This window comes from Panthera leo, chromosome E3 (assembly GCF_018350215.1).
Source record: "Panthera leo isolate Ple1 chromosome E3, P.leo_Ple1_pat1.1, whole genome shotgun sequence".
NCBI classification, from domain to species: Eukaryota; Metazoa; Chordata; class Mammalia; order Carnivora; family Felidae; genus Panthera; species Panthera leo.
Window position 1 is genome coordinate 3,212,501 of NC_056694.1, and position 25,266 is coordinate 3,237,766.

The following is a 25,266-nucleotide window of genomic DNA, read 5'->3' on the forward strand; positions in this document are numbered from 1 at the left end:
AAAGATATTCTCCTATGTTTTCATTTGGAGGATTTTTACTTCGCACTGTCCTTCGATTACTGATCCTCCTGAACACATTTTTCCAAGTTCCTTGGCTTTTTGTGCTTTGTCTCTACGATCTGTCGATTTCTTTTCCTCTATTTTTATATCAAAGCCTTAGGGTTTTTTTCCTGTCATTTGTGACACGGATTTTTTCAATTTACTTTTTACTCTTGATTTTTGTGTATTACTTTTTGACATACAGAAGTATTTGGTTTTTATATAGTTAAATCTATTGGTATTTTCGTTTATGATTTATTTCGCTGCTTTTATGTTTGGATATTTCAACACTTGTAAGCATAAAATACATGTTCTTTAAATTCTCATCTGGGTTTTTTTAAATTTTTTTTAATGTTTATTTATTTTTGAGAGAGACAGAGACAGAATGCGAATGGGTTAGGGGCAGAGAGAGAGGGAGACACAGAATGCGAAGCAGACTCCAGGCTCCGAGCTGTCAGCACAGAGCCCGATGCGGGGCTCGAACCCAAGGACTGTGAGATCATGACCTGAGCTGAAGTCGGATGCTTAATCGACTGAGCCATCCAGGCTCCTCTCATCTGATTTTTAAACCTTTACTTTTTCACACATTTAACTCTTAAAAACTCATCTGAACTTAGATGTAAGTTTGAACTTAGAATTTTTATTTTTTCCAAATGACCCTCATCTTCCCGACACAGTTCATTGAATAATCCATTTATTTATGAATGTTTCCCTTTTTATGTATTCAGAGGCCCTGTTTATATAAAAGTCTGTTTAGGGGGGTTTGTTTGGATCCATCGATTCATCATCTGGTTTTTGGCCTGGTTTATATTTTAGTTGTTTTAGTTCCAAAATGTGTATTAATTGCTGATAAAGCAAAGTTCTTTCGTCTTATCAGATTTTTGCTAGTTCTTGTTGCCTGTTTATTTTTCTTAAAAAAAAAAAATCGGAATTATTTTGTCAGGTTTCAAAAATAGTCCCATTGACTTTTTAGTGACATTAAGCTTATGAGAAGTTTGATGAGAACTGACTTCTTGGAGATTCTGTCTTCCCATCCAGAAAATAGCATGCTTCTCCATTGCATTAGCTCTTTTTTTGAATCGTCTAGGGAAGTTGACAGGTTTGCACCCATTGGTGTGACACTTTTTTGTTGAGGTTATCCTAAGATTCCGTCTTACTGCTACTGAGAATGGGATCTCCTTTCTATTCTGTCTGGCAGCTAGTTCTAAATTTTGGGCTGTGGCTACGGCCCTGGTTCCAGTGTTTGTTCTCCATCCAGCCGCTTTGCGTATTCTCTTACTATTCTCATGATTTTCCAGTCAGTCCTCTTTGTTTTCAAGGCAGGCAATCATATCTTCTCCAAGTAATAGAAACTTATTGTTTCCTGTTTTTTAAAAAAATAATCTCACAGGGTAGGGGCGCCTGGGTGGCTCGGTCAGTTGAGCATCTGACTCTTGATTTCACCTCAGGTCAGGATCCCTGGGTCGTGGGATCGAGCCCTGCCTTGCGCTTTGCACAGAGCGTGGAGCCTGCTTGAGATATTGTCTCCCTCTGCCCCTCTCCCCGACTCATGCTGTCTCCCTTTCTCTCTCTGAAATAAAATTAAATTAAAAATAAAATAAAACTTACAAGGTTAGTCAGAATAATTTAAAAGAATAATCAGCACAGTAGTGCCTCTCTTTCAGTCTCTGATCTCAGTGGAATATCTACCAGGGTTTTATTGTTATACATGATATTGACTTTTGGTTGCTTATTGATGCATAATTTACATATCATGAAATGCAGAGATCTTAAGCGAGTTTTACAAATACATACACAGCACATAGCTCATACTGCAAATGAGATACGAAATGTTTCCGCAGAGCGGGAGGTTCCCTCCTGACCCTTCTCCACAGTCTTTCTCCGGCAAGGGCAGGCACTCGGCAGCCCTCCTCCTCCATACGTTGGATTGGCCTATTCCTGAAATTCGTAGAAATGAATATGATATTGATTTGAAACAAGTTTTTCATCGTTTAATACATTCCTCCTCCCATTCGTGGTTCTTCTGATTTTTTAAATTTTTATGGAAATGTATTCTTTCTAAGCAAATTATTCCTAAAATACCAACATTCCACTCAGCAATGCCCTACACCTTCCACACACGAGCATCCCGCAGCTCCACGGCCCTGACACAGATTCCCGGAGGACCGTCCTCTATGCGCCTTTCAGAGGTGACGCGGTGGGGAACTTGGTCACCATCACCACATGAGGTGCCTGAGCCTCAAGGTTGAAGTTAATGTATTTTTCCTTAACTTGGAAAGGAACACTGTCTCCCGCAAGTTAATATCGTACTTGCTGTTTGCTAAGAACGTGCCAGAAGAAACATGAAGTTGGAAGAACACGTCTGGGTCTCCGCGTCTCTCGCTGGGTCTCGGGCAGAGTCGTCCCTGCGGCCGGCATCTCTGCTGTGAAGACATGTCTGTTTCTCCTGAGCGATTCCGCAGCTTTCTTTTCAAACTCTGCCATCCAGCGCGGTGCTTTTTCCTTTGGCCTCCAGGAAGCCCGAAGCTAAACTGAGTGCTTAGCTGGATACCTGAGTCATCCCGGGTGCTCCCAACATCCCTCTGTCTTCCTCTCCTTCGTGATTTTGGATTTGTGTTTTTATTTTCACTTTATATCCAATTTTATGTGTATTTTCACTTAACGATGTTTAAATCTCCTTTAAAAGCAGCAGACCTCCAGGGGCACCTGGGTGGTTCAGTCGGTTAAGCGTCTGACTCTTGGTTTGGGCTCGGGTCGTGATCTCAGTTTGTGAGTTTGAGCCCCACCTCAGGCTCTGTGTGGAGCCTGCTTCAGATTCCCTCTCTCTCTCTTTCTCTGGCTTGTCCCTGTTCATGCTCTCTCTCTCAAAATAAATAAATAAACTTAAAAAAAATAAAAGACTGCACACGTGTGCGCACGCGCACACACACACACACACGCCCGCACACAGAGGGACCAAGTGATGCCAGACCAAAGTCCTAAACCATAGAGAGCCATGCAAAGTCATTGAGCGACGCCATGTGAGCTCATCTAGAAGCTGGTGGATGGACCTGGCTGTGGTGGTGTGAGCTTCAGAGGCGGAAGGAGAGAGCAGGGAGGTTGCTTTTTCTGAACTGATGGCTGAGTTCCCTGGAAGGAAGGGGGCCAAGGGCGGCCGGGAACCCCGGGCCTGGGCCGGAGGGCTGCAAGCCCGCACTGAGGCATCAGTCTGGGGGGATGATCGGCCAACCGGGCCGGAGCGTGCTGGGTTTGAGATGATGCTTTGGAGTTGAGGTGGCGATTTCCCACAGGCGGCGTGTCTTTTCTCGAGTAGAGAACGTTCTAGTGGCCACTGGTTTCTTGAGTGGGGCACCTCACGTCCACGGCTGGTCGGAGACTAGCTTTTGGAGGGCATTCCCTGGGGCCCGGGGCCTCTCCCGAGCCCCTTCCCGGCATCGTCAGGAGAGGCGGAAAGGGTTCTCCTTCCTCCGCAGAGAGGATCTCGAGGCCGTGTGGCTCAGCTCTTTCTTCTGTGGCCACAGAGTCTTTTCAGGCAGGGCCGGGCAGCTGTCTTGCGCACTGCTCCCCACGAGCTCATTTGCTTCCGTGTGGCAGCCGCTCCCGACTGTCACTACACAGTATGTCGAACATCTTCATCCCCGCTTGCGATGACGCACTTAAAAGCCGATGGCTTTGTGCTGTTTTGCTTGCCCAAGTTGCTGAGACTTTGTTCTCTGTGCTTCAAATCGTTTGAATGCCGTCTTCGAAACGTAGCTCATACAGGTATTTTCTAACAGCCTCAGAGTTGTTAGGAAGTATTTTATGGCTCAGCTTATTTTTGTTTGGGCTTTTGCATACGGAACCTTGCTTTAAGGGCATTTGCTCCCATTTTAAAATCCATGCAGGATTTTACTGTCGTGTCCCAGATATTTACTGATCTTTGTTATCCTGCTGTCATAGGCCCAGAGAGGGGCCGAGGTGGAGGACTTGGGGGGTTCTCTCTCTCTGTACTCCGCAAGATGTGGAGGTGGGCAGGGAGCCCACAGAGGCTCCCACAGCCTCTGCTCACCTCGTGGGTGGCCCTTCCCAAGCCTGTCCCACACTGATGCAAATTAATGCACAGGTCTGCCCCTCGTGACCACTCAGTGCAGAATACCAGTGGTCCTAGGATGTGTCTTCCCTAAAGCTGGGGGCCCCTTTTATGCGGAGAGGGCCCCCCAGTTCCACCCTGTCACCTGCCAGCCAGGGTTTGAGCTGTCCGTCGTGGGGGGTGCACTGCCACCGTCACGGTATGGCTCCTGCCTGCAGCTCGGTTCCCCCTACGCTGCTGGGTTTGTCCAATCCCTGCTTCCAGCCTTCCTGGCTTCTTTCCACCTCTCCGAAGCAAATGGCTTCTCCAGTTCAGGCCCTCGCCGGGAGTGTGTGTCCCCTTGTGGACCCGAGCCTCAGGCACATTTGGGGTCTTACCCACAGTTCAGAGGCCCCAGTCCCTCAGACGTGAACCATGTAAGGTCCCAAAGCCTTTCCTGTCATTGCCTTGGCCATGTTCCCTAGTGAGGGAGGGAGGTTCATTTACTTCCCAAATGCTCGGTGCTTTTGTTCTTAACTTCGAAGGCCAAACCCGGTGCATTTTTTCCCATCCAGCCCCACACACTTCCTTGTTTCTCGGGGGACGTCTGCCATGGAACCCTCCCCAGGTGGGGAACCACACTGTACTTCACCTGTCTGCTCCTTGGGGTTTCGTCCTGGCTGGGCAGTAGCCGCCTGCTTCCCGCCCTGTCCCGGTCTAGTGAAGTTCCCTGACTCAGGTCTGTCTCTTTCGGCCCCGGCCAAGCCTGGCGGATTATGGCCGGCCCTCCCGAGGCCTCAGCCTTATCTCCCGGGGTCGCCACAGCAGGCCCGAGCCAAGCGTTCTTTGACACCTGTGCTAGATGTGTGCCACCTCGGTGGAGTCCCGTCCATCCCGAGGACCTGGTCGTGTCCTTTCCAGAGTGTCCGTGCTGAAGATTTTCCACCAACTGACACAAACGGGACGCTGCGGCATCCCCTCTGATTCGAGTCTTGCCGTTCTGGCGACCAGTTCTAACCAGAGCCCCGCACAAGGATCTTCCTGACCTTTGCAGGACTAGTTAGCATTCCTGCCTCTCTCCCGGTGTCCACAGGACCTTTGAATAGGCTGAGAGAAACCGCTGCTTGATGCCGGGCGTGCTTGCCTCCTGAGTGGGAGAGAGGCCTGGGGCGCCAGCTCACTGGGCCCGGGCTAGGCCCTGAAACCGCGCTTCTCTCACGGGACGACGGGAACTTCAATGTAGGGGGGCAAACGGTAGCCGTCCCGCCACACTCAATCCCGCAGCTCAGTGAGCTGGACGCCGACACGCAGGGCGGACTGCTCTCCGAGAAGCTTGAAAATAATTGCACAAAGCACTCAAAAAATCTTGAAAACAGTTTTAAAAGACTGCAGAATGGATCTATGCCTATTTTGTTTCATTTTCTTCTCTTACTCTCTTTTCCAGATTTTCGTTAATGAATTGGTACTTTCTATGATGTATTTTTTATATATAAATAATTTATATACACAATTTATATGTAATTATATATATAATTCATATATGCGTATATAATTATAATTTATATATACATGTATAATTTATGTATAACTTATATATGTACATATAACATATATAATTATGTGTCTTATATATGTATGTATAATTATATAAATAATTTATATGTGTGTATATAACTTATATATAATTATATATGTATAATTTATATATGCATATATAATTATATACATAATTTATACACGTATATATAATTTATATATAATTAACATAGTACATATTTTATATGTATGTATTTTTTTCCACCTTTTTGTATTATTTCGTGGGCATACGGTTCCCTGGGTGGTCTCAGGATTTGTATGGCTCAGTAATTTTGGAGCCCTTGTTATGGTAATCTATTCAAAACCTAAAGGGCTTCTGCGGGCCTTGGGCAGGGCCAGTGCAGGTGCGGGCTGAGCCCAAGGTCCCTCCGTCCTTCCGACTCCCAGAGCTGACGCTAGCCTCCTACCCTGGGGACATTCAGTGATGACTGTTTACAGCTGTGGGGGACCTGGCCCCTTGTTGTCACTAACCCCCAAAGCCAGCAGGCCCCCCAGACACTGAGAGATGCCAGCGAGCCACATCTGGGACGGCCCGTCCTCCAGGGCTCCGGCGTCGGGAACGATCACGGTGGCCTGAAACTCTGTTCTGCAGAGGCTCTGAGTCCGCCATCCGGGCCTCCCCGTGTGAACCCACACACACGGCTGTCTTCTCCTGCACACCACACAGGGCCTTCCCACGCGAGTCCTGCGCTGTGTGCCACAGCTTGCCCTCTCCTTCCTGGTTCTCACCAACTCTCTGACAGGCCTTTTCTTCTCTTGCGATTTATTTTAGAGGAGTTTTAGGTTTCCAGAATTACTGTGAAGGCAGAGAATTTCCAAAAGCCCCATACCCCGTTTCCCCTATTATGACATCTTGCATCTGTGTGGTACCTGCCTCACAATTCATGAACGAATGTTGACGTATTATCATTACCTAAAGTCCATGCTTTATTCAGGATTCCTTCAGTTTTTCACGAATGTCTTTCTTCTGTCCCTGGACCGCGTCCAGGCCACCACACCACATTTAGCCACTGTGTCTCCTTAGCCTCCTCTTAGCAGGATAGTTTCTCAGACTTGTGACGACCTTCACAGCCTTGAGGGCTGATGCTCAGGTGTTTTGTAGGACATCGCCAGGTTGGGATTTGTGGATATTTTTCTGATGATTAGACCAGCATTTTGGGGTTCCGGAAGGAAGAGCACCAAGCAAAGTGCCATTCCTTTCCCTTCACGTGGTGGGGAGGGGCATCAACGCACCTTATCGCTGTGGGTGCTGGAGAGGCTAAAGCTTTAAGCACCGGGAAGTGCAGCGTCATCCAAGCACCCGCCTCGAGAGTGCAGTACCTTACTAAGAAGCCCAGAGAACTTCCACTTAGTGTCTAAACATCCCGGTGTGGGGAAGGAGAGCCACATGACTGAACCCTCGAAGGCTTTGGGCCAGGAGCATAGCTCTGCTTCTGGGTCATCTCTGTGACCAAGCCCTTGACTTGCGAGCTTTAACAATCATTATGACCAGTAGAGAGACGTCGAAAGAACAAAGTTGCCTCCGTCTGGGAGTTGCCCCCACGATGGAAGGACCAGATCGTGATTCGTGGGTCAGTGCCTCCTTTCCTTGTATGAGCAAGAGGATGATCATAAATGCCATGAGGTTACTGTGAAGGTTCAGTGTGTGACACAGTCACCCAGAGTGCCCAGGACGTGGCAGGTGCTTTCGCTGAACGAGTATTTATTGGGTTCCTGCTTCACGTGGGGCACTCTTGTAGTGCCCAGGATCTACCAGCGAGCAAAACAGATTCTGGTGGAGTTCATCCTGTGGGCAGCTACTTGAAAGGGTAGACATTCTTATTCTAACCTGAAGCTTATATTTTAGGAGACACCATACGCAGACTGTTGCAGCCAAAAGAGCACTGGAATTCGAATTAGGAAAAGAATAAAATTTGCATCTTAATTCTTCCACTTAACTTGCTCTGTGACCTAGGGGAAGTTGTTTTAATGCAAGAATGCGCATTCTCATAATATGAAACACTACAAGGCAAAGAAAGCATCAGTGAAATCACATATTTCATCTACCAAATGTCTGACTTAATACGGTCACAAAATGTCTGACTTAATACGGTCACAGTGCTCAGTGCTGGCAATGTTGTGACAAAACAGTCACTTTCTAGGAACTTCTTATTATGAAAAGTGCTACGTATACACAAAGGTACAGGATATTCGTTCATGTGTTCACTGTCAGTACCATTTGCATATTACCATATTTGTTTCATCAAGTCCCCACCTTGTTTGTTTGTTTTGCTAGAGGATTTTTAAGAAAATCCCAGACGTTATGTCATTTCAACCTTAAGTGATTCACTACATAGCTCAAGTAAAGGACATCACACCCAACAAGATTAGTGGTAATCCTTAATATCATCTTATACTCAGCCCATATTTAAATGTCTCTACTTGCTTTTTTTAAATGTCTTTCTTTAAATTCCAGTTCGTTAACATAAAGTGTAATATTAGTTTCAGGTGTAGAATTTAGTGATTCATCACTTACACGTAATACCTGGTGTTCATCACCAGTGCCTTCCACAATCCCCATCACCCATCTAGCCCATCACCCACTCACTCTCCTCCCTCCATCAACCCTTGGTTTTTTCTCTATAGTTAAGAGTCTGTTTCTTGGTTTTTCTCTCCCCCACTCTAGGTTTCTTTATTTTGTTTCTTAAATTCCACAATGTGAGTGAAGTCATATGGTATTTGTCTCTGACTGACTTGTTTCACTTAGCATTATGCTCTCTAAATCGATCCATGCCATTGCAAATGGCAGGATTTCCTTCTTTTTCATTGCCAAGTAGTATTCCATTGTATATATAAACCACATCTTCTTTATCTGTTCATCAGTTGATGGACACTTGGGCTCTTTACATAATCTGGCTATTATAGATAGTGCTGCTATAAACATTGGGGTGCATATATCTCTTTGAATCAGTGTTTTTGTATCCTTTGGATAAATACCTAGTAGTGCAATTGCTGGACCATAGGATAGTTCTCTTCTTAACTTTTTGAGGAACCTCCATACTGTTCTCCAGAGTGGCTGCACCAGTTTGCATTCCCACTGACAGAGCAACAGGGTTCCTCTTTGTCCGCATCCTCACCAATATCTGTTGTTGCCTAAGTTAATTTTAGCCATTCTGACATGTGTCAGGTGGTATCTCATTGTGGTTTTGATTTGTATTTCCATGATGATGAGTGATGTTGAGCATCTTTTCATGTGTCTGTTTAGCCATCTGGATGTCTTCTTTGGAAAAATGTCTATTCATGTCTTCCGCCCATTTTCAAACTGGGTTTTTTTTTTGTGTGTTGAGTTTTGTAAGTTCTTTATAGATTTTGGATGCTAACCCTTTGTCAGATATGTCTTTTGCAAATATCTTCTCCCATTCCATCAGTTGCCTTTTAGTTTTGCTGATTGTTTCCTTTGCAGTGCAGAAGTTTTTTATTTTGATGAGGTCCCAGTAGTTCATTTTTGCTTTTGTTTCCCTTGCCTCCAGAGACGTGTTGAGTAAGAAGTTGCTGCAGCTGAGGTCAAAGAGGTTGTTGCCTTTGTTCTCCTTTAGAATTTTAGTGGTTACCTGTCTCACATTTAGGTCCTTACTCCATTTTGAGTTTATTTTTGTGTGTGGTGTGAGAAAGTGGTCCAGTTTCATTCTTCTGCATGTTGTGTCCAGTTTTCCCAGCACCATTTGTTGAAGAGACTGTCTTTTTTCCTTTGGATGTCCTTTCCTGCTTTGTCAAAGATCAGTTGACCATAGAGTTGTGGGTTCATTTCTGGGTTTTCTATTCCGTTCTATTGATCTTTGTGTCTGTTTTTCTGCCAGGACCGTACTGTCTTGATCACTACAGGTTCGTAATATACCTTGAGTTCCAGAAATGTGATGCCTCCAGCTTTGCTTTTCTTTTTCAAGATTGCTTCGGCTATGCGGGGTCTTCTGTGGTTCCATACAAATTTTAGGATTGTTTGTTCCAGCTCTGTGAAAAGTGCTGGTGGAATTACATTAAATGTATAGATTGCTTTGGGTAGTACAGACATTTTAACAGTATTTGTTCTTCTAATCCATGAGCATGGAATGTATTTTCATTTCCTTTTGTCATCTTCAAATGCTTTCTTTTTTTTTTAATGACTTTTCACAGTTGATTCTTTTGAATCCAAATCCAGATCCAAATGAGGTCCGTCCATTGCTTCATCAACAAGAGCCTCACCCCCCTTTCCCCTGCCCTCGCCTGGTACAGTGGCCAGGGCGTCTGTCCTGTAGAATGTCCCAAGTCCGGGGCTTGGCTGATTGCTTCCGTGTGGTGTCATTTAATGCGTTCCTGCATCTCCTTTATTGCCCAGAGACTGGAGTGAATTTGCATTCGGCTTTTGGCTTTGTGCGTTCTCTGAGAGAGAGAGAGAGTGAGTGTGTGTGTGTGTGTGTGTGTGTGTCAGGGGTGCCTGGGCATTTGCTGGGTACTTCCCACTCACTCACAAGGAGATGCTGGAAGCCCAGCTCCTCTGCCTTTAGTGGTGTTTGATCCGTCCCCACGTCTGGGAAGTGACAGCCTGTAAGGTTTGGGAGGAGTTGTTTCTGTGTCCCTGATTCTTGGTTTCCTCATCTGTCAGAGAGGAGATGATGCCTTCTCCCCAAGAAGATCCATGTGCCTACAGATGCAAACACCTTCCAGACCGCCAGCGGCCATATAGACCTCGGGCATTAATAATAATAATAATGGTTCTTGTGGCAATTGAATTTTTCTTTGAAAAAGTATTTCCCTTCCTAAGATACCTTTGATTGAGAACATGATAATGCTCTTTTTTATTGGAGAAAGCTCCCAGTACATTTATGAAGGTCAAAAGCCACCAGCTTTTTCACCAGTAGACAGGGCGAAGGAGCGGTGACCTCCTCGGGGGTTCTGGGCACTTGAAGGTAACAGGAAGATCAGTGACGCTCTTTGCGGAGCAGAGGTTTGTTTCATAGCCCGACTGGGGAAGACTGAAATTCCTTAGGCTTCTAGATCAGAGGGCAGGAGGCATCCCTGAAGGGGAGGAAAAAGCTATTGAAACTTTTATGGGATGGTTTCCTTTATCAAAAGAATCCTCTACATTCCAGCCCCTCCGACAGCATCTTGTAGTACTTTTTTCTGAGGACCTGGAGGAGAACCTTTTAAAGGGATTTTGCTTATGGGTTGTCAGGAGCAGACCTGCTATTTAAATTTTAACAGTCTCGGCAAGCTTGCAGCTCAGAGGCTTGTGAATGAGCAAATCCTTCCCAAACTACTTTTTTTTTTCTTTTTTTGCTACAAATCAGAGTGCCTGTGAGATGGATCAGGTTCATTTGTATTAGTGCTCGGTTTAATCTCTCTTCCTGCCAGACCTTTTATCTTCTAGTAGGAAGAAGGAAAAGAATAAATAAAGAGTTCTGTAGATGCAGCCCGCAGACTGAGCGGGACCCCAGGGTACAGGGCAGACTAATAGGCCCTGTTGCCTATCATCAGCAGATCTCCCGGATGGGGTTACACACTTTGAGGAGTTGTTTATACTCCGAGTGAAGGAGCAGATCCCACTGGGCAGAATCTGGGAGGGATTCTGCAGGGTGCCCCTGCCCCGCCCCCCATGCCGACACTCACCGTCTCAGTCCGCGGGCTCCCCCACCGTCCTTCTGACTCTGCCCCCTTCTGAACTTGCGCCATACGGTGTACCTGACCGAGCAGGTGAGCCGTCCGCTTACTGCCAGGCTCTACGGGAAAAGAAGAAGGAGAGAAAGGACGTTTTATCGAGCACCGCGTCAGTCAGGTGCCGCTCTAATTCGAGTAGGCGGCCCTCTCGAATTAGAGCAGTCCGGGAGGAAGTTTCCAAAGGGAAGGTCTGCCCAGGTGTGGAGCCTTGTGACTCAGGACACAGAGGCAAGGGCTGCTGCAGGGTCCAGACAGAGAGGTGGCCTGGAGCTGCCCCCATGAGAAGAACAGGGCGATCGCCCCGTGAGTAAGAAAGAGCCCAGCCCTGCCGGGCAGGTCGTCGGGGGCACAGAACAGGGAGGGGAAGGTGGGAGGGGTGAAGGGGACGGTGGGAGGGGGACCGGATGTCCAGCACTGGGATCCACCGCGGGCCAGGCTTTGTGCTGGAGGCATCAGTGCGCGTCTCTTCTTCACCGTGACTGTCTTGGGAATTGTGTTATTCCCCCATTTTGTTTTTTACCATTTAAACAAATGTTTAATTGCGGTAATAGATGCATAACATAAAATCTGCTGTCTTAACCAGTTTTAAATGCACAATTCAGTGGTGTTAAAGTACACTCACGTTGTACCGCCAATCTCCAGAATTCTTTTCATCTGGAAAAACTGGATCCCTGTACCCATTAAACGGGACTCCCCGTCTCCCCCTCCCTCCACCCCTGGCAGCTGCCGTTCGACCTTGTGTCTGCGAATCTGACTCCTCCAGGGACCTCATAGAGGTGGAATCCTACACTGTCTGTCTGTCGTGACTGCCTTGTTTTCAAGGCTTAACTGTGTTGGAGTGTGTGTTTGAATTGCTTTTCTTTCTTCCTTCCTTCCTTTCTTTCTTTCTTTCTTTCTTTCTTTCTTTCTTTCTTTCTTTCTTTTATCAAGGCTGAATAGTATTTCAGTGCACGGAGAGACCGCGCTTGGTCCATCCATCCATCCATCCATCCACGGACGCTAAGGCTGCTCCCACCTTTTGGTTGTTGTGAATACTGCTGTGAAGACGGGTTCATAACAAATAGCTCTTTGAGCCCCTCCTTTCAGCTCTTTGGGGTTTATATTTTGAAGTGGAACAGCTGCATCAAATGGCAGTTCTGTTTTTAGTCTTTAGAGGAGCCTCCGTACTGTCTTCCCCAGCAGGTGCACGATTCTGCATCCCACCATCAGCACACGAATCCCAGCCTCTCTCCGTCCTCACCCACCCAGGCCATTCTCTGCTTTCTGTAGAGTGGCCGTCCTCTGGGTGGGAGGTGGGTCTCACTGTGGTTTTGACTTGCCCCCCCCAACCCTTTTTACAGAAGAAACTCAAACAGAAGTAGACACCTGTACATGAAAGAGTGGTGGCCAGCCGTGGACACTTGTGTGTGTTGTCTTCAGAATGAAAACTATCTCCACTGGACTGTGACTTGGCAGGGACGGGCCCTGCTCCCCAACCAAGTCCAGTTGCGTGGATGCGACAGAAGCCTCTTCCACGGGCCGTGTGGACGAATGGCTGTTTTCTGTACAGGAGCCTGCTTAGCGAACCAGATCACCACGAGCCATTTGGTGCTTCTAGAAGGGTCTCAGACTCCCAAAGCAAAAAGGCAAATTGTTGTGAGGTCTTCTGGAGTTAACTGGGGATGCACACGTGGCAGTTTTAAGGAAACATAAAGAGAGGGGGACCTTCATCAAGCATAGATTACCTATATCACCGAGAATCAAAGGCCAAGAACACTGAAATGCCCAGCTGGTGGTGAGGACCGCGTTCCCAGAAAGCCATTTTTGGAAGCAGCTTTATTTGAAATAATTAAAAAAGATTCAGCCTTTGTAGCCCAACTGGCTTCGTGCTGCAGAGCAGCGTAACTTTTTTGCTGGGGGATCAGCTAAGTCCAGCTTAGCAGTAGACAGCTCCCTGTGAGCAGGCTGCCCTCGAGAGCCTCATTTCGTTGTGAAGCGGTTTGTAGCTACTTCGTGGTGACTCCCAAAGACCCAGCGTGCATTCCCGATGCGCTCCCAGCACGGACTTGTGAGTCCTGAGCGTCACGTCCTTGGGTTCTTCTGCTGTGTGTGGACCATGCCCACAGCCCGCAGCGTCGGCAACGTGCCTCCTCGCCTGACGCCATCGTGGAAATCATGCCTCGCCTCTCTGACCATCTCCGGTGTGGGTGAGAGGGAGGGAGTCTGGCACCTCTTCCAAGGAACAAGACAGACAATTTGATTTCCGCAAGAAGCCCCCTCTCCGACCTCCCCATTTCACTTCACTGATAACTTGAAAATGCGGTTCTGGCGTCCTGATGATTCCAAATGAGAAGCGACAGTGGGTGTTCAAATTCGCTGCCAGGTCTTGTTTATTCCGGGGCATCATTCTGTGAAACGATGGGGCCAAAAAGCGTGTTTAAACTCTGTTAAAAAAAAAAAAAAAAATCCTACAAAGGTGTAGGAGCCCAGCAGAATCCCCTGAAGCCATCCAGGCGAGGGCCCATTTGGCTGACGGAGTCGCTCTTGCGCACCTGCCCGCGGGCTGGGTGCAAAGATATCCTAAACTCGCTGCAAATTTCATTACGCCTCCCTCCAGCCAAAGCCACTCAGGGGTGCGGTGCTGTAATGGGCCGCCACGCAGATGGGTTGCAAAATGCACAGCCCATCTGTCTTTATCATGCTCATTTCCTCTTTTATTAAAATGTTAATGAATATAGTTTTTATTTATCATTTGGTGACATGTGCGGCATCCTTTTCTGGAAGACGAATCTGCAATCTGCCTAACCGTGTGAGCTGACAGAGAGCGCAGGAGCGAGGAATATTTTGGTTGCGTTTAAACTGCCACATGCAGGTTGAGCAAAAAAATTCCTTCACTTGTTGACAGCAGCATGGGGGACGACGGGAGGTATGCCGGGCTTGGAGTGGGCCCCCGAGTTTCACGCCAGGCCCACAGGCTACCGGCTGTTAGCCATGTGGCCACGAGCCTTGGTTTCCACTTCTGTCACACGGGGCTGTCTGCTCTCTCTGCCCAGGAAAGCAGATGAGAGAACTTTATGGGGACGCGTTTCGCCTTCACTCGTTATCATTCAGACGTGTGCTCGTATGGTTCTGATTTCCTTTTGCTCATTCTTTCAGACTCTCCGTGGAAAGTGCATCTGTCAAACGTCGGCCCCGAGATGACAGGCGTCACCGTGCGCGGCCTGACTCCAGCTCGCACCTATCAGTTCAGGGTGTGTGCCGTGAATCAAGTGGGCAAGGGTCAGTACAGCGCAGAGACGAGCAGGTGTGTGAGCGCGCGGCCCTCCGTGGTGACGAGGGGCAGCTCGGGCCTGAAAACAAGACGGAACGTCCAGTTAGGAGGAGGAAATAGATCCGAGGAACCACCCTGCCCCCTTAGCGACGTTGGCCACAACGTGTGCAGGAATTACTGTAACCAAGAGAGAAACACAGTCCCTCGTGTGTTGGCCTAGCGGGGTTCTCCCTAATCGCTCTGAGGGAAGTTTCGTAGACTTCCGTGGTGCCCTGGCGGGGCCGACACAGATCGTCCCGGATCGCACAGGCCTCTGCATACATGCAGTGCACAGCCAACGGTGTTTCTGCGCCCTCTGTCTACCCCGGCCACCAGCACGAAGGGAGCTGGTGCCGCTGTTGGGACAAGTAAACACCGGGCCGGGCTCGTCGCATCCCCGAGTGGCCCTGCCGCTCCCCCAGCCCTGGGGCGGCTGCTGTGGAAGCCCATTCAGATGTGACCTGTGAAAATGGCTTCCTCCCATCCACACATTCCTGCGTGCCCTCCCCGACCCGCCTGAGCGTTCGCGGGGCCCGAATCATGGCATGATTGAGCTCTCAATGACTTTTTTCAAAATGTGGGAGTGTGATGTGAGAAATGTCGAAAGAGCGAAAGGAAAAGCAATTTGGAAGGAGTCTCGGGCTGTGGGCCTGCAGACTGGCCCGCTCGGGCTTACGATCCCTTCCCGGGCGGAGGTGCCGCTCCTTCAGACAGAGTCAGGTCACCTCCTGCGCCTGCCCTGGTGCTCGCGTAGTCGGTTTTCCGTTACGTTGCCTTCGCTGTACCCGCTTCCTGCCTGTCCTGCTGGCAGGATCAGCCGTGTGCTTTGCTCGGTTCATCCCTCGATTTTCTAAAGTAGTTGGGCTCCAGATTCAGTGAGACAGAGAATGCAGATGGGGACCCTTTGTTTCGGATGCCGATCTGTCTCTCCCTGCCCATGTTTTATGTCTAGGTTGGTGTTACCCGAAGAGCCGCCCAGCGCTCCCCCGAAGAATATCGTGGCCAGCGGGCGTACCAATCAGTCCATCATGGTCCAGTGGCAGCCGCCCCCAGAGACGGAGCACAACGGGGTGCTGCGTGGGTACATCCTCAGGCGAGTAGCCTGTGCTTGGCCGGCTCGAGGCTGTCGTCACGGAGTCAGGGCTCTGTTTCGCTGGGGGCGGCCTTGCAGAGAGCGTCTGCATATCCGGCCGTAGCATGTGCACGCCAGAACCCCGCGCCGATGGTGACGTTTGGTAGAAGATTGAAGGGGGACATGATGAGTCGGGGTCAGGGTGTGCTTTCCATCGTGAATCCAGGGGCACACATTATTTACTGTAATAATTGTTAGCTAACAGTAGTGCAACCGATTTAATCATTAGCCAGTCGTTCCCATGCTGGCTAGCACGTTGTTCAGTATTGCCAGGCCCTCTAGTGTTTCAAAGAAATGTTTTAAAAACCTACCTTTTTACATGCGATCTCACAGCTTTTAAATGTCAGAAATGAAGTCGGCCCGTTTTGGACCACAGTGCGGGCCGAGCTCACTCTTCTGCAGGCCATATGTGGCCCCACGTTGTGGCCGCTTTGTTTTCTCTGCCTTGTGAGGGTGGTCAGGCTTCTAAGGATGTCGAGAGGACTCTCCCAGATCTTGGCTGGGTTTGAGACAAGGAGTCCCTTTTGCCAAAACTACTGCTAATTTTGAAATTGCACCAGATGTGATCATTGCAGTGGTTTGTTGACACAGTAGCAAGCAGGAGAAAGAAAAGCAGTCTCAAAGGGCTATTATGAAATCGCTTCCAACAGACCGTGTAGCCACGGACGCGTTTCTTCACCGACATGCACTGCGTGTCCCTCCCCAGCCTCCCCGGCGGGTGTCCGCCACTCCCTTCCTCCCAATGCCAGGCCTCTGCCGCCCATTCTGAGCGTGTGACCAGAAAGTATGGGTGAACAAAGGTCTCAGGGGGCTAAATGTAATCTCTTAGACAGATGTAAGAAGTTATGAAGGTATAGCTTTTTTAGCTCCGTTATCTTTGCATGTGGAGGACCATTCCTTCCAGTATATATTTATGTAATCATCCATTCATTCATCACACCTTCATCCACGTGCACATATAATTAGCCAATCACCAACACTTCCTGCTATTCTCAAGTCTTCCTCAAGCATGTGAATTGTCCTCTAAACATAAGCTAGGCCATTATCCACCTGAAGGGGTTTAAGTGTGACCCCTAGGGGCCCACGGGGGCTGGAGGGCTGGAATCGGCACTCGGGGTCTCTCTGGTCACTCTGCCTCCAAGTGTCCTCCCCCTTCCAACAAGAGACCTGGCACAGGGGCACCTGTGGGCTCTGGGCGGTTCCCAGATCCCTCTAGAAAACTAGCTGGCCACCCACCCCCCCACCCGGGTCTCCTGCCTGCTCCTGGGCCCTCACTTCAGCTGTCACTCTTGTCCCATGTTCATCAGCTAATGAAAATCATTGCCTTGCCCTCCACCCGGCCCTTCACATGCTTGTCATTTTGGCCGCCTCTTTCTTTTCTTGAGCACACAGAAAAGGTTCCTCAGGTTCCAGCTGCCAAGTAAGGACTTTAAAAGTCAGCCTGCAGAACCAGGCTCGGGGCGTGGGGCTTAATAATGAAACCCCTCTGATGTTACAAGTCCCCGTCGGGGACTGCACATTTCTCCATTTTGTGGGATTACCACTGTTAAAAGGATTTTCTGTGATATGTTGGGAGAGTCGAGTGCTGGGAAGGAGGGCATCTGTGTTTGCAGGGGTTTAAATCAAGGAAGTCCTAAAATGAGGGTGCCCTATCCAAGGCCTGTGAATATCAAAGTTTTCAGAAATTAAAGACCCATGCCAAAACAAATTTGCTTGGAAACATTTCCGAATAATCCTCCGGTCTGCAAATCAGCTCTTTTTGCAAGTGTGCATCCTCCAGGGCACAAGACTCTGTGTCAGAGCCTTAGCACAGCCCATGGAAGAACAAAATGGAAATAAATCACCGTCGCGGCTCTGGCCGTGAGAAGTAGTTAGGATGTGTGCACAGTAATAAAATATTTATAATAATGGGCAGGGTGCTTCTTTGAGAGGAGCATAGGGCTTATGTCCTTTAAAAACATTCTTCTGTTTATTTCCATATAAAAAAATGATCTTGTTCTGTGCGAGACAGTCTCCCAGGCAACGTATCCCACCAGTGAGAGGGCGATGCCCTGTGCTTCTGTTATTAATTGTGACCTTCCCAGACATCCTGTGAATGTTACAAAAGCACCCGAGCCGCGGGTCGGAATGGGCCAGCCTGCCTGCTGCAGAAAGGAGAGGAGGGCGGCCGCTTCTGAGACATGAATCCTGTGGTCTGTTCCACACGATCCTATAAACAAGGGTCCAGGAGATACGGTTCATACGGGCTTCACGTACTTCCTGGATGAGCAGTGTTCTCATAACCAGAAATACTTACAGGGTGCTTCACACTGTCACGTCTCCTTTGTGTCCATCGTTTGGTTTTATTCTCACGAAAACCCAGCGGAAGGCCACTATTATGTCCTTCCCGGGAGTTCTAAACCAAGGTTCGGAGAAGTTAAGAGTTTGCTTGAGGCCGCCCAGCTCGTCAGTCGTCTTCCCAGCTCCTTCTGGAGCTAACGTCTTTGCTTTTCCCTGGAATGTGTCGTGCGTAGAGATGCCTCCACATTAATGAGATCTTCTCAAGTGACTGCCCGGTATGTGCCATATTGGTTGTTATGAGTGGTCCTGGGCGCCATTCACACGCCAGGGCGCCCTGGTGCTGCCGTGGGGCCAATCCTTGCCTTCTTCCAAACGGCTCTCTCACCGTCTCGGTGCTGTTTATTTTGTAGATGGGGAATTTGAGTGGGAGTACCTGGCTTGCGGGTTGTCCCGTGCCATGCCTGCGTCCCCATGGGCCGCTGCCTTGAAGGCCGTGATGTTACATAAATGAACTTAACCCCCGCTGGGACGCAGGTAGTTCATTAAAGGAATATCAAGTCAGTCGGTGTCAGAAGTGGATGGAACAGGAAAGCAGAAATGTGGTGTGGGGCGCTGGCCCCTGTTTTTGCCCGTCACGGGATCACTGTCCGTCCCCCACGCCTCCCGCCAGGCGAGCCGCACCTCCTTTCAGGGGAAGGCAGGAGGGGGCCTGGGACCTTCTCGCTATTCCAGTTCTGCCTGTTCTTGATCTCGTATTTTTCCCACCACACGGGTCTCACCTGCACACACGGTCTGTGGCTGAAAGGCTGCCCTCGGGAAGTCCTGCTTTTCTCGAAGGACCTCATGTTGCAGTCTCTGTGCTTCCTACTGTGCTTTCATCCTCTTTGGAGAGCTCTCTTTTCCCTTGAAGGGCCTCAATTCTGGGTTTCTTCTCCCCTCCCCCACCGACAGCAGTAGCCTTGCTGGGCCTTCCCCTCTGTGCCCAGGCGCTCTGCCCGTGGCCCCAACCTGCCTTCAAGAGTCCTCTTGCCCTGTGTCCCCTCGGCCCTCACCCCCTCCCTCTCGTCAGACAAAGCCACATCTTCCCGAGCCGAGAGCCGCTGCTCGGACAGGATCTGGAGGCCTCGGGAGCTGTGTGACGGCCAAGGCACTGTCTCCCGCCACCCGCCCCCGTGCTCCACCCTGGGGAACCAGTGCACTTCTAAAAACCCAAGTTGTGAAAAGCATTCACTACCCCGAATAATGCCACAAAAGCCCTTCGGTAGTACACGTGGCAATTGCCTAATTTATACGTTTTCTAAGTCCCGAGTCGTGCATGTGACTTTTGAACACAGATACAGCGTGGAAAGTATTCCTCTTGTTCCACACAGTTCCTTCTCGAGCACGGGTGAAATCGGCGTAGAGCACCGTATTAGGGTCAGGTGCACGCCACAAGAATTCCGCTTTGTGTCTGCTGCAGCCTGGCGACCGCAGCCAGCCCCGCCACCATCGGGAGCCGTACACGGAACCCTGCGCCCGTTTCGTCCACGAAGGCCCCCTAACAAACAGCCCAGCCCATCCACCTCAGCATGCGACCAGTATTTTAGAAGTGGGAACACCACCGAAAGCCACTCGTTCTGGTTCTGGGGCTGCGTGAACAAATCTAGAATCCCTAGACGGAAAAGGCAGCGGGCCTCCCGCCTCTCTGTTTTTCCCCACGTTTCAGGACCACGGGAGGAAAGCTGTCCCTCCACAATCGTTATTTACGGCAACACCCGACACGGGAGCCGTGCCTGGAATTTCTGGTGCTAAGTCACCGCGCCCCCCAGGCGACTTACACTAAAAAGCTATAATTTTTCTTTAACCGTAACACAGTCGCATTCCACAGTAGCACAGTCGGTTCCATTTTGCCCAGAGCTCATAATCGCTGTGAGATTCAGTGACACCGCGTCTGAGGGGTTGGCTTAGGAAGCGCTGTTGTCCGGGGCCGACCTCTGGCTTCACTCTTGTTCACTGACTCCGCTTCCCTCCAACTGCGTGGAATCCGTGCGGGTACCCCCGCATCCTGGTTCCAGCCGTCTCTCCACATTGCGATGCAGGTACCGCCTGGCCGGCCTGCCCGGGGAGCACCAGCAGCGGAACATCACCAGCCCGGAGGTCAACTACTGCCTGGTGACAGAGCTGATCATCTGGACCCAGTATGAAATCCAGGTGGCAGCCTACAACGGGGCGGGCCTGGGAGTCTTCAGCAGGGCCGTGACCGAGTACACCCTACAAGGAGGTAAGCTTGCTTTTCCGCGAGGTTGCACGGTCTCTGTCGGGGAGCAGGGCGCGTCGAGTTTGACGAGAGCACGTTAGAAGAAAAGATGAAAGGGGCGCCTGGGCGGCTCAGTCGGTTGAGCCATAAAATGAGGGGGTTCGGCTCGGGTCACGATCTCGCGGTTCGTGGGTTCGAGCCCCGCGTCGGGCTCTGTGCCGACGGCTCGGAGCCTGGAGCCTGCTTCGGATTCTGTGTCCCCCTCTCTCTCTGCCCCTCCCCCGCTTGCACTCTGTCTCTATCAAAAATAAATACATGTAAAAAAAAAAAAAAATTAGAAATAAAGATGAAGGACCTGGTCCTCCAGGGGGCAAGTAGAAGGGAATTCATCACCTGTAATTGAGTCTCTCTATTCCTCAACTATCGCAATACTGTAGAAGGGACACAGAGAATGTTCCAGATGCTTTCTTCTGGGCACTTAGGCCAGGGAGTATCCACACACATCCTTTAGTTAGCCCACTTACTCTCAGAAAGATCTGTGGAATTGCCTTTTTCTAAATGGAGTAATGGTATATTACATGGTAAAGCTGGCCGTGGAGTCCCATGTGATACCGTGAGCGTTTTCCAAAGAGAACGATTATTTAGAATTTTGTGTTTAGTAATGCACTATGATTATTGGTAATGGAATTTGCAACTCGGTGTGCCTTTTTTTTGGGGGGGGGGGTTCTTTTTCTGTTATACAAGCCAAATAACTTACTAGGTGGGTAAAAACTCCTCCCCACAGCACCCTTCCGAAAACGGCCAGTCAGGATGTCGTAAAGCCAGTGGGGTCTTGCCTTCATATGCTGCGACCCAACCCCCTCGTTTTATGGCTGAGCCCCCCACTGTTTTCTAGAGGACCCGGGTCTCAGCCCCAGGGAGCGCTGGCGTTTGGAAGCACCGTCCACTGTCGGTGCTCCCAGCAGGAGAAAATGGACCCTGTCTTGGCACCCCAGTCCCTGCCCGGGGAAAACGGTTTCCCCACAAAATCGACAGCTCTTCCCATTCGGGAAGAGGCACTTTTAGCCTCTCCCGACTCACAGGTGTGGGTTTATTTGCTTAGGCATTTTTACTGCCACCAGGCCTTGACCTTTTTGAAATGATGATATTTCTAACTGCCCACTTCTCTCCCCAAATCATGCCTGAGACCTCATGTTCCTTGATATTGCATACCGTTACCGTTATCATCACCCCTGATCGATCGGCTGTCTGTCGTCATCCATAAGTCCATAAAGCCTCCTTTATAAATTAAGTCAGTTCTGTCTCCATGGTGAGATATGTGCCTGGCGGAAATACTTAACATGCAAGACAGCCGGGAAGGACCTCCTCGTCCGCACGTGAGTCTCGATTACTCACCGGAAAATGGAGACGGCTAAGTACCTGGACAATTAATGTTTGCTTTAATTCGCCTACCTAATGATGGTAGATTTGGAAATACTTAAAATAATGAATTTGCTATTAAGAATCGCCTATTACTGTTAACTAGGACTGCTTCATTTTCTTACTGGTGTGTTCGGGTCCCGTGCGGGGCATGGAGGGGCAGATCCCCACCTAGCTGAGGAGAGCTTCGGCCCTAGAGTTTGGCTCGTACTTGGGAGCCATTAAAGGTTGAGGGCCAGGAGCAACATGAGCAAAATGCTGTATTAGGAAGGCGAACCCCTCAGCGGCTGTGCGGGCGAGCTGGGGGCCCCCCGCGGCCTCAGCAACTCCAGACGGAAGGGCACGTGGTCTGGCTGTGAACCGACTAGTTCCCTGTTGCTGTGACGCAGGCCACGAGGAGGGCGTGGCTGGCGCTTTCTGGTGGTGCTGCATACTTTTCACAATACTTTGCTTCTGTTCCCTCCGTGTGCCTCGAGACAGCGGGGCAGAGGACGCTCACGCGATGCACCTGTCCCTGGGTCGCTGGAGTGTGAACGGCGGGGGGCCCAGCTGCTTCCTCGGCTCGCTGGCGGGGATAGAACAGAACAGGGCAGGTCCGATGTAACCACTGGCGCGTAAGCAAGCTGAACGCTGGCCGGCCCCGATGTAGCTGGTCTGAAGTGCCGGGGCGCGGGGCCGGCGTGGCAGGCTCCCACCTCTGGATGCGGTGATCGTCCGGATGGAGAAGCTGACTAAGGCTGCTTCAGCTCCCTGGAGGGAGTTGCTTTCCTCGTCCTGGTGCGAGCGGGACTCCCATTAGCTCTCTGTGCAAGAGTGGTTCCCAGTGTCCGTCTTTTTCTTCACTCTTGCCGAGCCTAAGTTCCTGAATATGCCGCGTGCAGTTTTCCCGTCCGTACCTTGGCTTGGCAGCTGGGTCCTCTTCTCTTGGTCTGGGCGTTGGATGGCTGGCGTTGGAGCCCAGAGCCCGGGGCCCCTGCAGGTCACAGGGCACCCAGGGGACATGGTCGTGACTCACACCTCCCCTCTCTGTGGGCGTTTTTGCTTTGATGTTGTGCCCTCCTCACCTCGGCATGGTTGCAGGCAGCACGGCGCCCTTGTCCTCCCTCAGGGCGTGCAGCCCTCTCCCTACGTGTGGTCCCGACTCTTCCTGTGTGCTTCACGTGACTAACGCCCTGGGGAAAGGACCCTATGCTTCTGTTTCCAGACCCTCCCCGCCTCCTAACCCTACATCTGTCCCTTGGGCCCTGGACAGAGCTTCTCAGGCGTTCGACAGCCTCTGAGCCTGACCCTCCTGTGAGGGGCAAGCCTCAGCCCCAGGACAAATCAGGGTGGAGCCCTTGCTGACCACAGTGTTGGCATAACTGTCCCTTGGGCTTGGCCGTGGCACTCGTCAGGTATCAGGAGAGGGCACGAGCAGGGGAGGCAGCGGCCCTACAGCGTGTGCACTCACACTGCGCCCGTCCGGCCCCCGTCGTCGGGAGCGTCCTGGTCGGCCGCCCCCAGCCGAACAAAAGGAAACCAGTAAACTCTGTCCCGGAACCAATGTTCCCACCGAGACAGGAGACAAGTAAGAGAGCGTTTAGACTTGCAGTTGGAAAGAAACGGGGAGTGGGGGCGGGGAAGCTGGTCTGGAGTGGGGGCAGAATAAACCAGAGAGAAAGTGATCTGATTGGGAGGGGCCGCATCAGAAAGGAAAATGGCCACAGTGAGGAGCCGTGAATAATTTAGGGCTGTGAGCTGTCCTCCCACACATCTGTCTGTCTGCTGACCCCCAGAAACGGCCCCTTCTTCTAGTCCATCAGGACCTAACTCCACATTTACTGCTTACCTGCCTTCCAGAAGCACATCAACCTTTCTGAGCCTCAAGCTCATCTGCCCTGACTCCTTGTGAGAGAAAGGCCTTGAGAGCCCTGAGCTCTTAGCCAGTATCCTGGATGCTCAGGTTGTTCTTGTTCCTCCTTCTGTGGCAACGCCCAGTGTCTGGAACCTACTGTATCTGCATGTTTCTGCAGCCGCGGTCGTTCAGAAAGAAACGGGCGCAACCTCTCTGCTGATAGTAAAATCTCAAGAACGATCTGTGCGCCTACTGTGTGCTCAGTGTTGTGTGACGGGCCGTGGCACTGATGCGTGTGCCTGCTGTGTGCTCAGTGATGGGCTGTGGCATGGAGCAGGAGTAGGGAACACACCCAACACAGAGTCAAACCTGGGACTTGCGGCCGAGGCTGCGAGGAGAGACTAACATTTGTGAAATAAGAGTGAGCTGCAGAAGAAAGCAGCGTCACTGATGTGTGCTCACCCCCATTTATCCACAAGACCCATGTTGCGAGCATGCTTCGGATTGCTGTCGAGACAGAGGAAGATGCCATCGACATAAAGAGCGACTTTACTGGGATCTACGTGGTAGGGCCACATCAGAGGCGTTGGGGTTCAGCTGTCTGTAGTGGTTGGAAATGGAATCCAACTGCTAGAAACAGACCCAAAATAACAGCTTAAAACAAAATAGAGGTGGGTTTTTATCTTTCTCTCCCCAAGAGTGGGCATTCAGCTGCACAGGGTCTTAGCGGCAGCTCCATGGTCACCAGACGGTCAGGCTCCTTCTTTTCACTTTGCCATCTTTAGCATTTGCCTCATGGTTGCACATTAGCTGCTGGGATGCCAGCGGTCGCGTCCACATTCTATGAGGAAGGCACAGGGGTACACCTTGTGGCCACATATGCAAGTATGTTTGCCTGTGACGAACTTTCTTAGAAGTCCTACCTACTGCTGACTCATGCTTACAATTCACGGAATATCTCCATGCCAGAAGCCCGGAAAGGTGCTCTTTCCGCCAGATACATTTCTGTCTGTTGCTAAGAAAGGAAGGGGGGACAGATAGTAGAGGGTAATTGGCGGTTTCTGCCTCACTCTTTGCAATGACTCCTGCTGCGGAGTCAAACCCAGAGGATATGCAAGTTCTAGATATAAAATTGTACGACCGGGGCGCCTGGGTGGCTCAGTCGGTTGAGCGTCCGACTTCGGCTCAGGTCATGATCTCGCGGTCTGTGAGTTCGAGCCCCGCTTCGGGCTCTGTGCTGACAGCTCAGAGCCTGGAGCCTGTTTCAGATTTTGTGTCTCCCTCTCTCTGACCCTCCCCCGTTCATGCTCTGTCTCTCTCTGTCTCAAAAATAAATAAACGTTAAAAAAAAATTTTTTTTTTTTAAATAAAATTGTATGACCGTCTGTCACAGCCAGCCGCATGCAGAGAGCCCCACGATCCTTGGGAACCCCCCACTTAAGAATTAGCAGCAAGCGGCTCCACAGCTCCCCGGGCCCTTGGCCTCAGACCCTCAGCTCGTGGTCTGTTTGGGCACCAGCTGAGCATGCTTGCTGCCCCTGGGAGCCCCTGTCGGTGAGCTTGGGCTCGGGATGCCCCTGGCTGCTGGTGCCACGTGTAGAGAAAGCCTGCAGGCCTGAATTGGCCCTTGAAGCTGCAAAGAGAATAATTTAAATGTCTGCATATTAGAGGGGAAGAGAATAACTCATAAAATTAATTATTTGTCAGCCTAATTTGGAAAGTT

General features: G+C 50.2%; 1 protein-coding gene across 1 annotated transcript in view; it reads left to right on the plus strand.

Annotated features, from left to right (window-relative positions):
- The window catches only part of SDK1 (sidekick cell adhesion molecule 1), a 531,480-nt gene that overhangs the window by 337,111 nt on the left and 169,103 nt on the right, over positions 1-25,266 (plus strand). Inside the window, exons 15-17 of the mRNA XM_042922245.1 lie at positions 14,489-14,636; positions 15,595-15,735; positions 20,133-20,314. Of these exons, the coding sequence (XP_042778179.1) occupies positions 14,489-14,636; positions 15,595-15,735; positions 20,133-20,314 (471 nt within the window). The remainder of the gene's footprint in view (positions 1-14,488; positions 14,637-15,594; positions 15,736-20,132; positions 20,315-25,266) is intronic.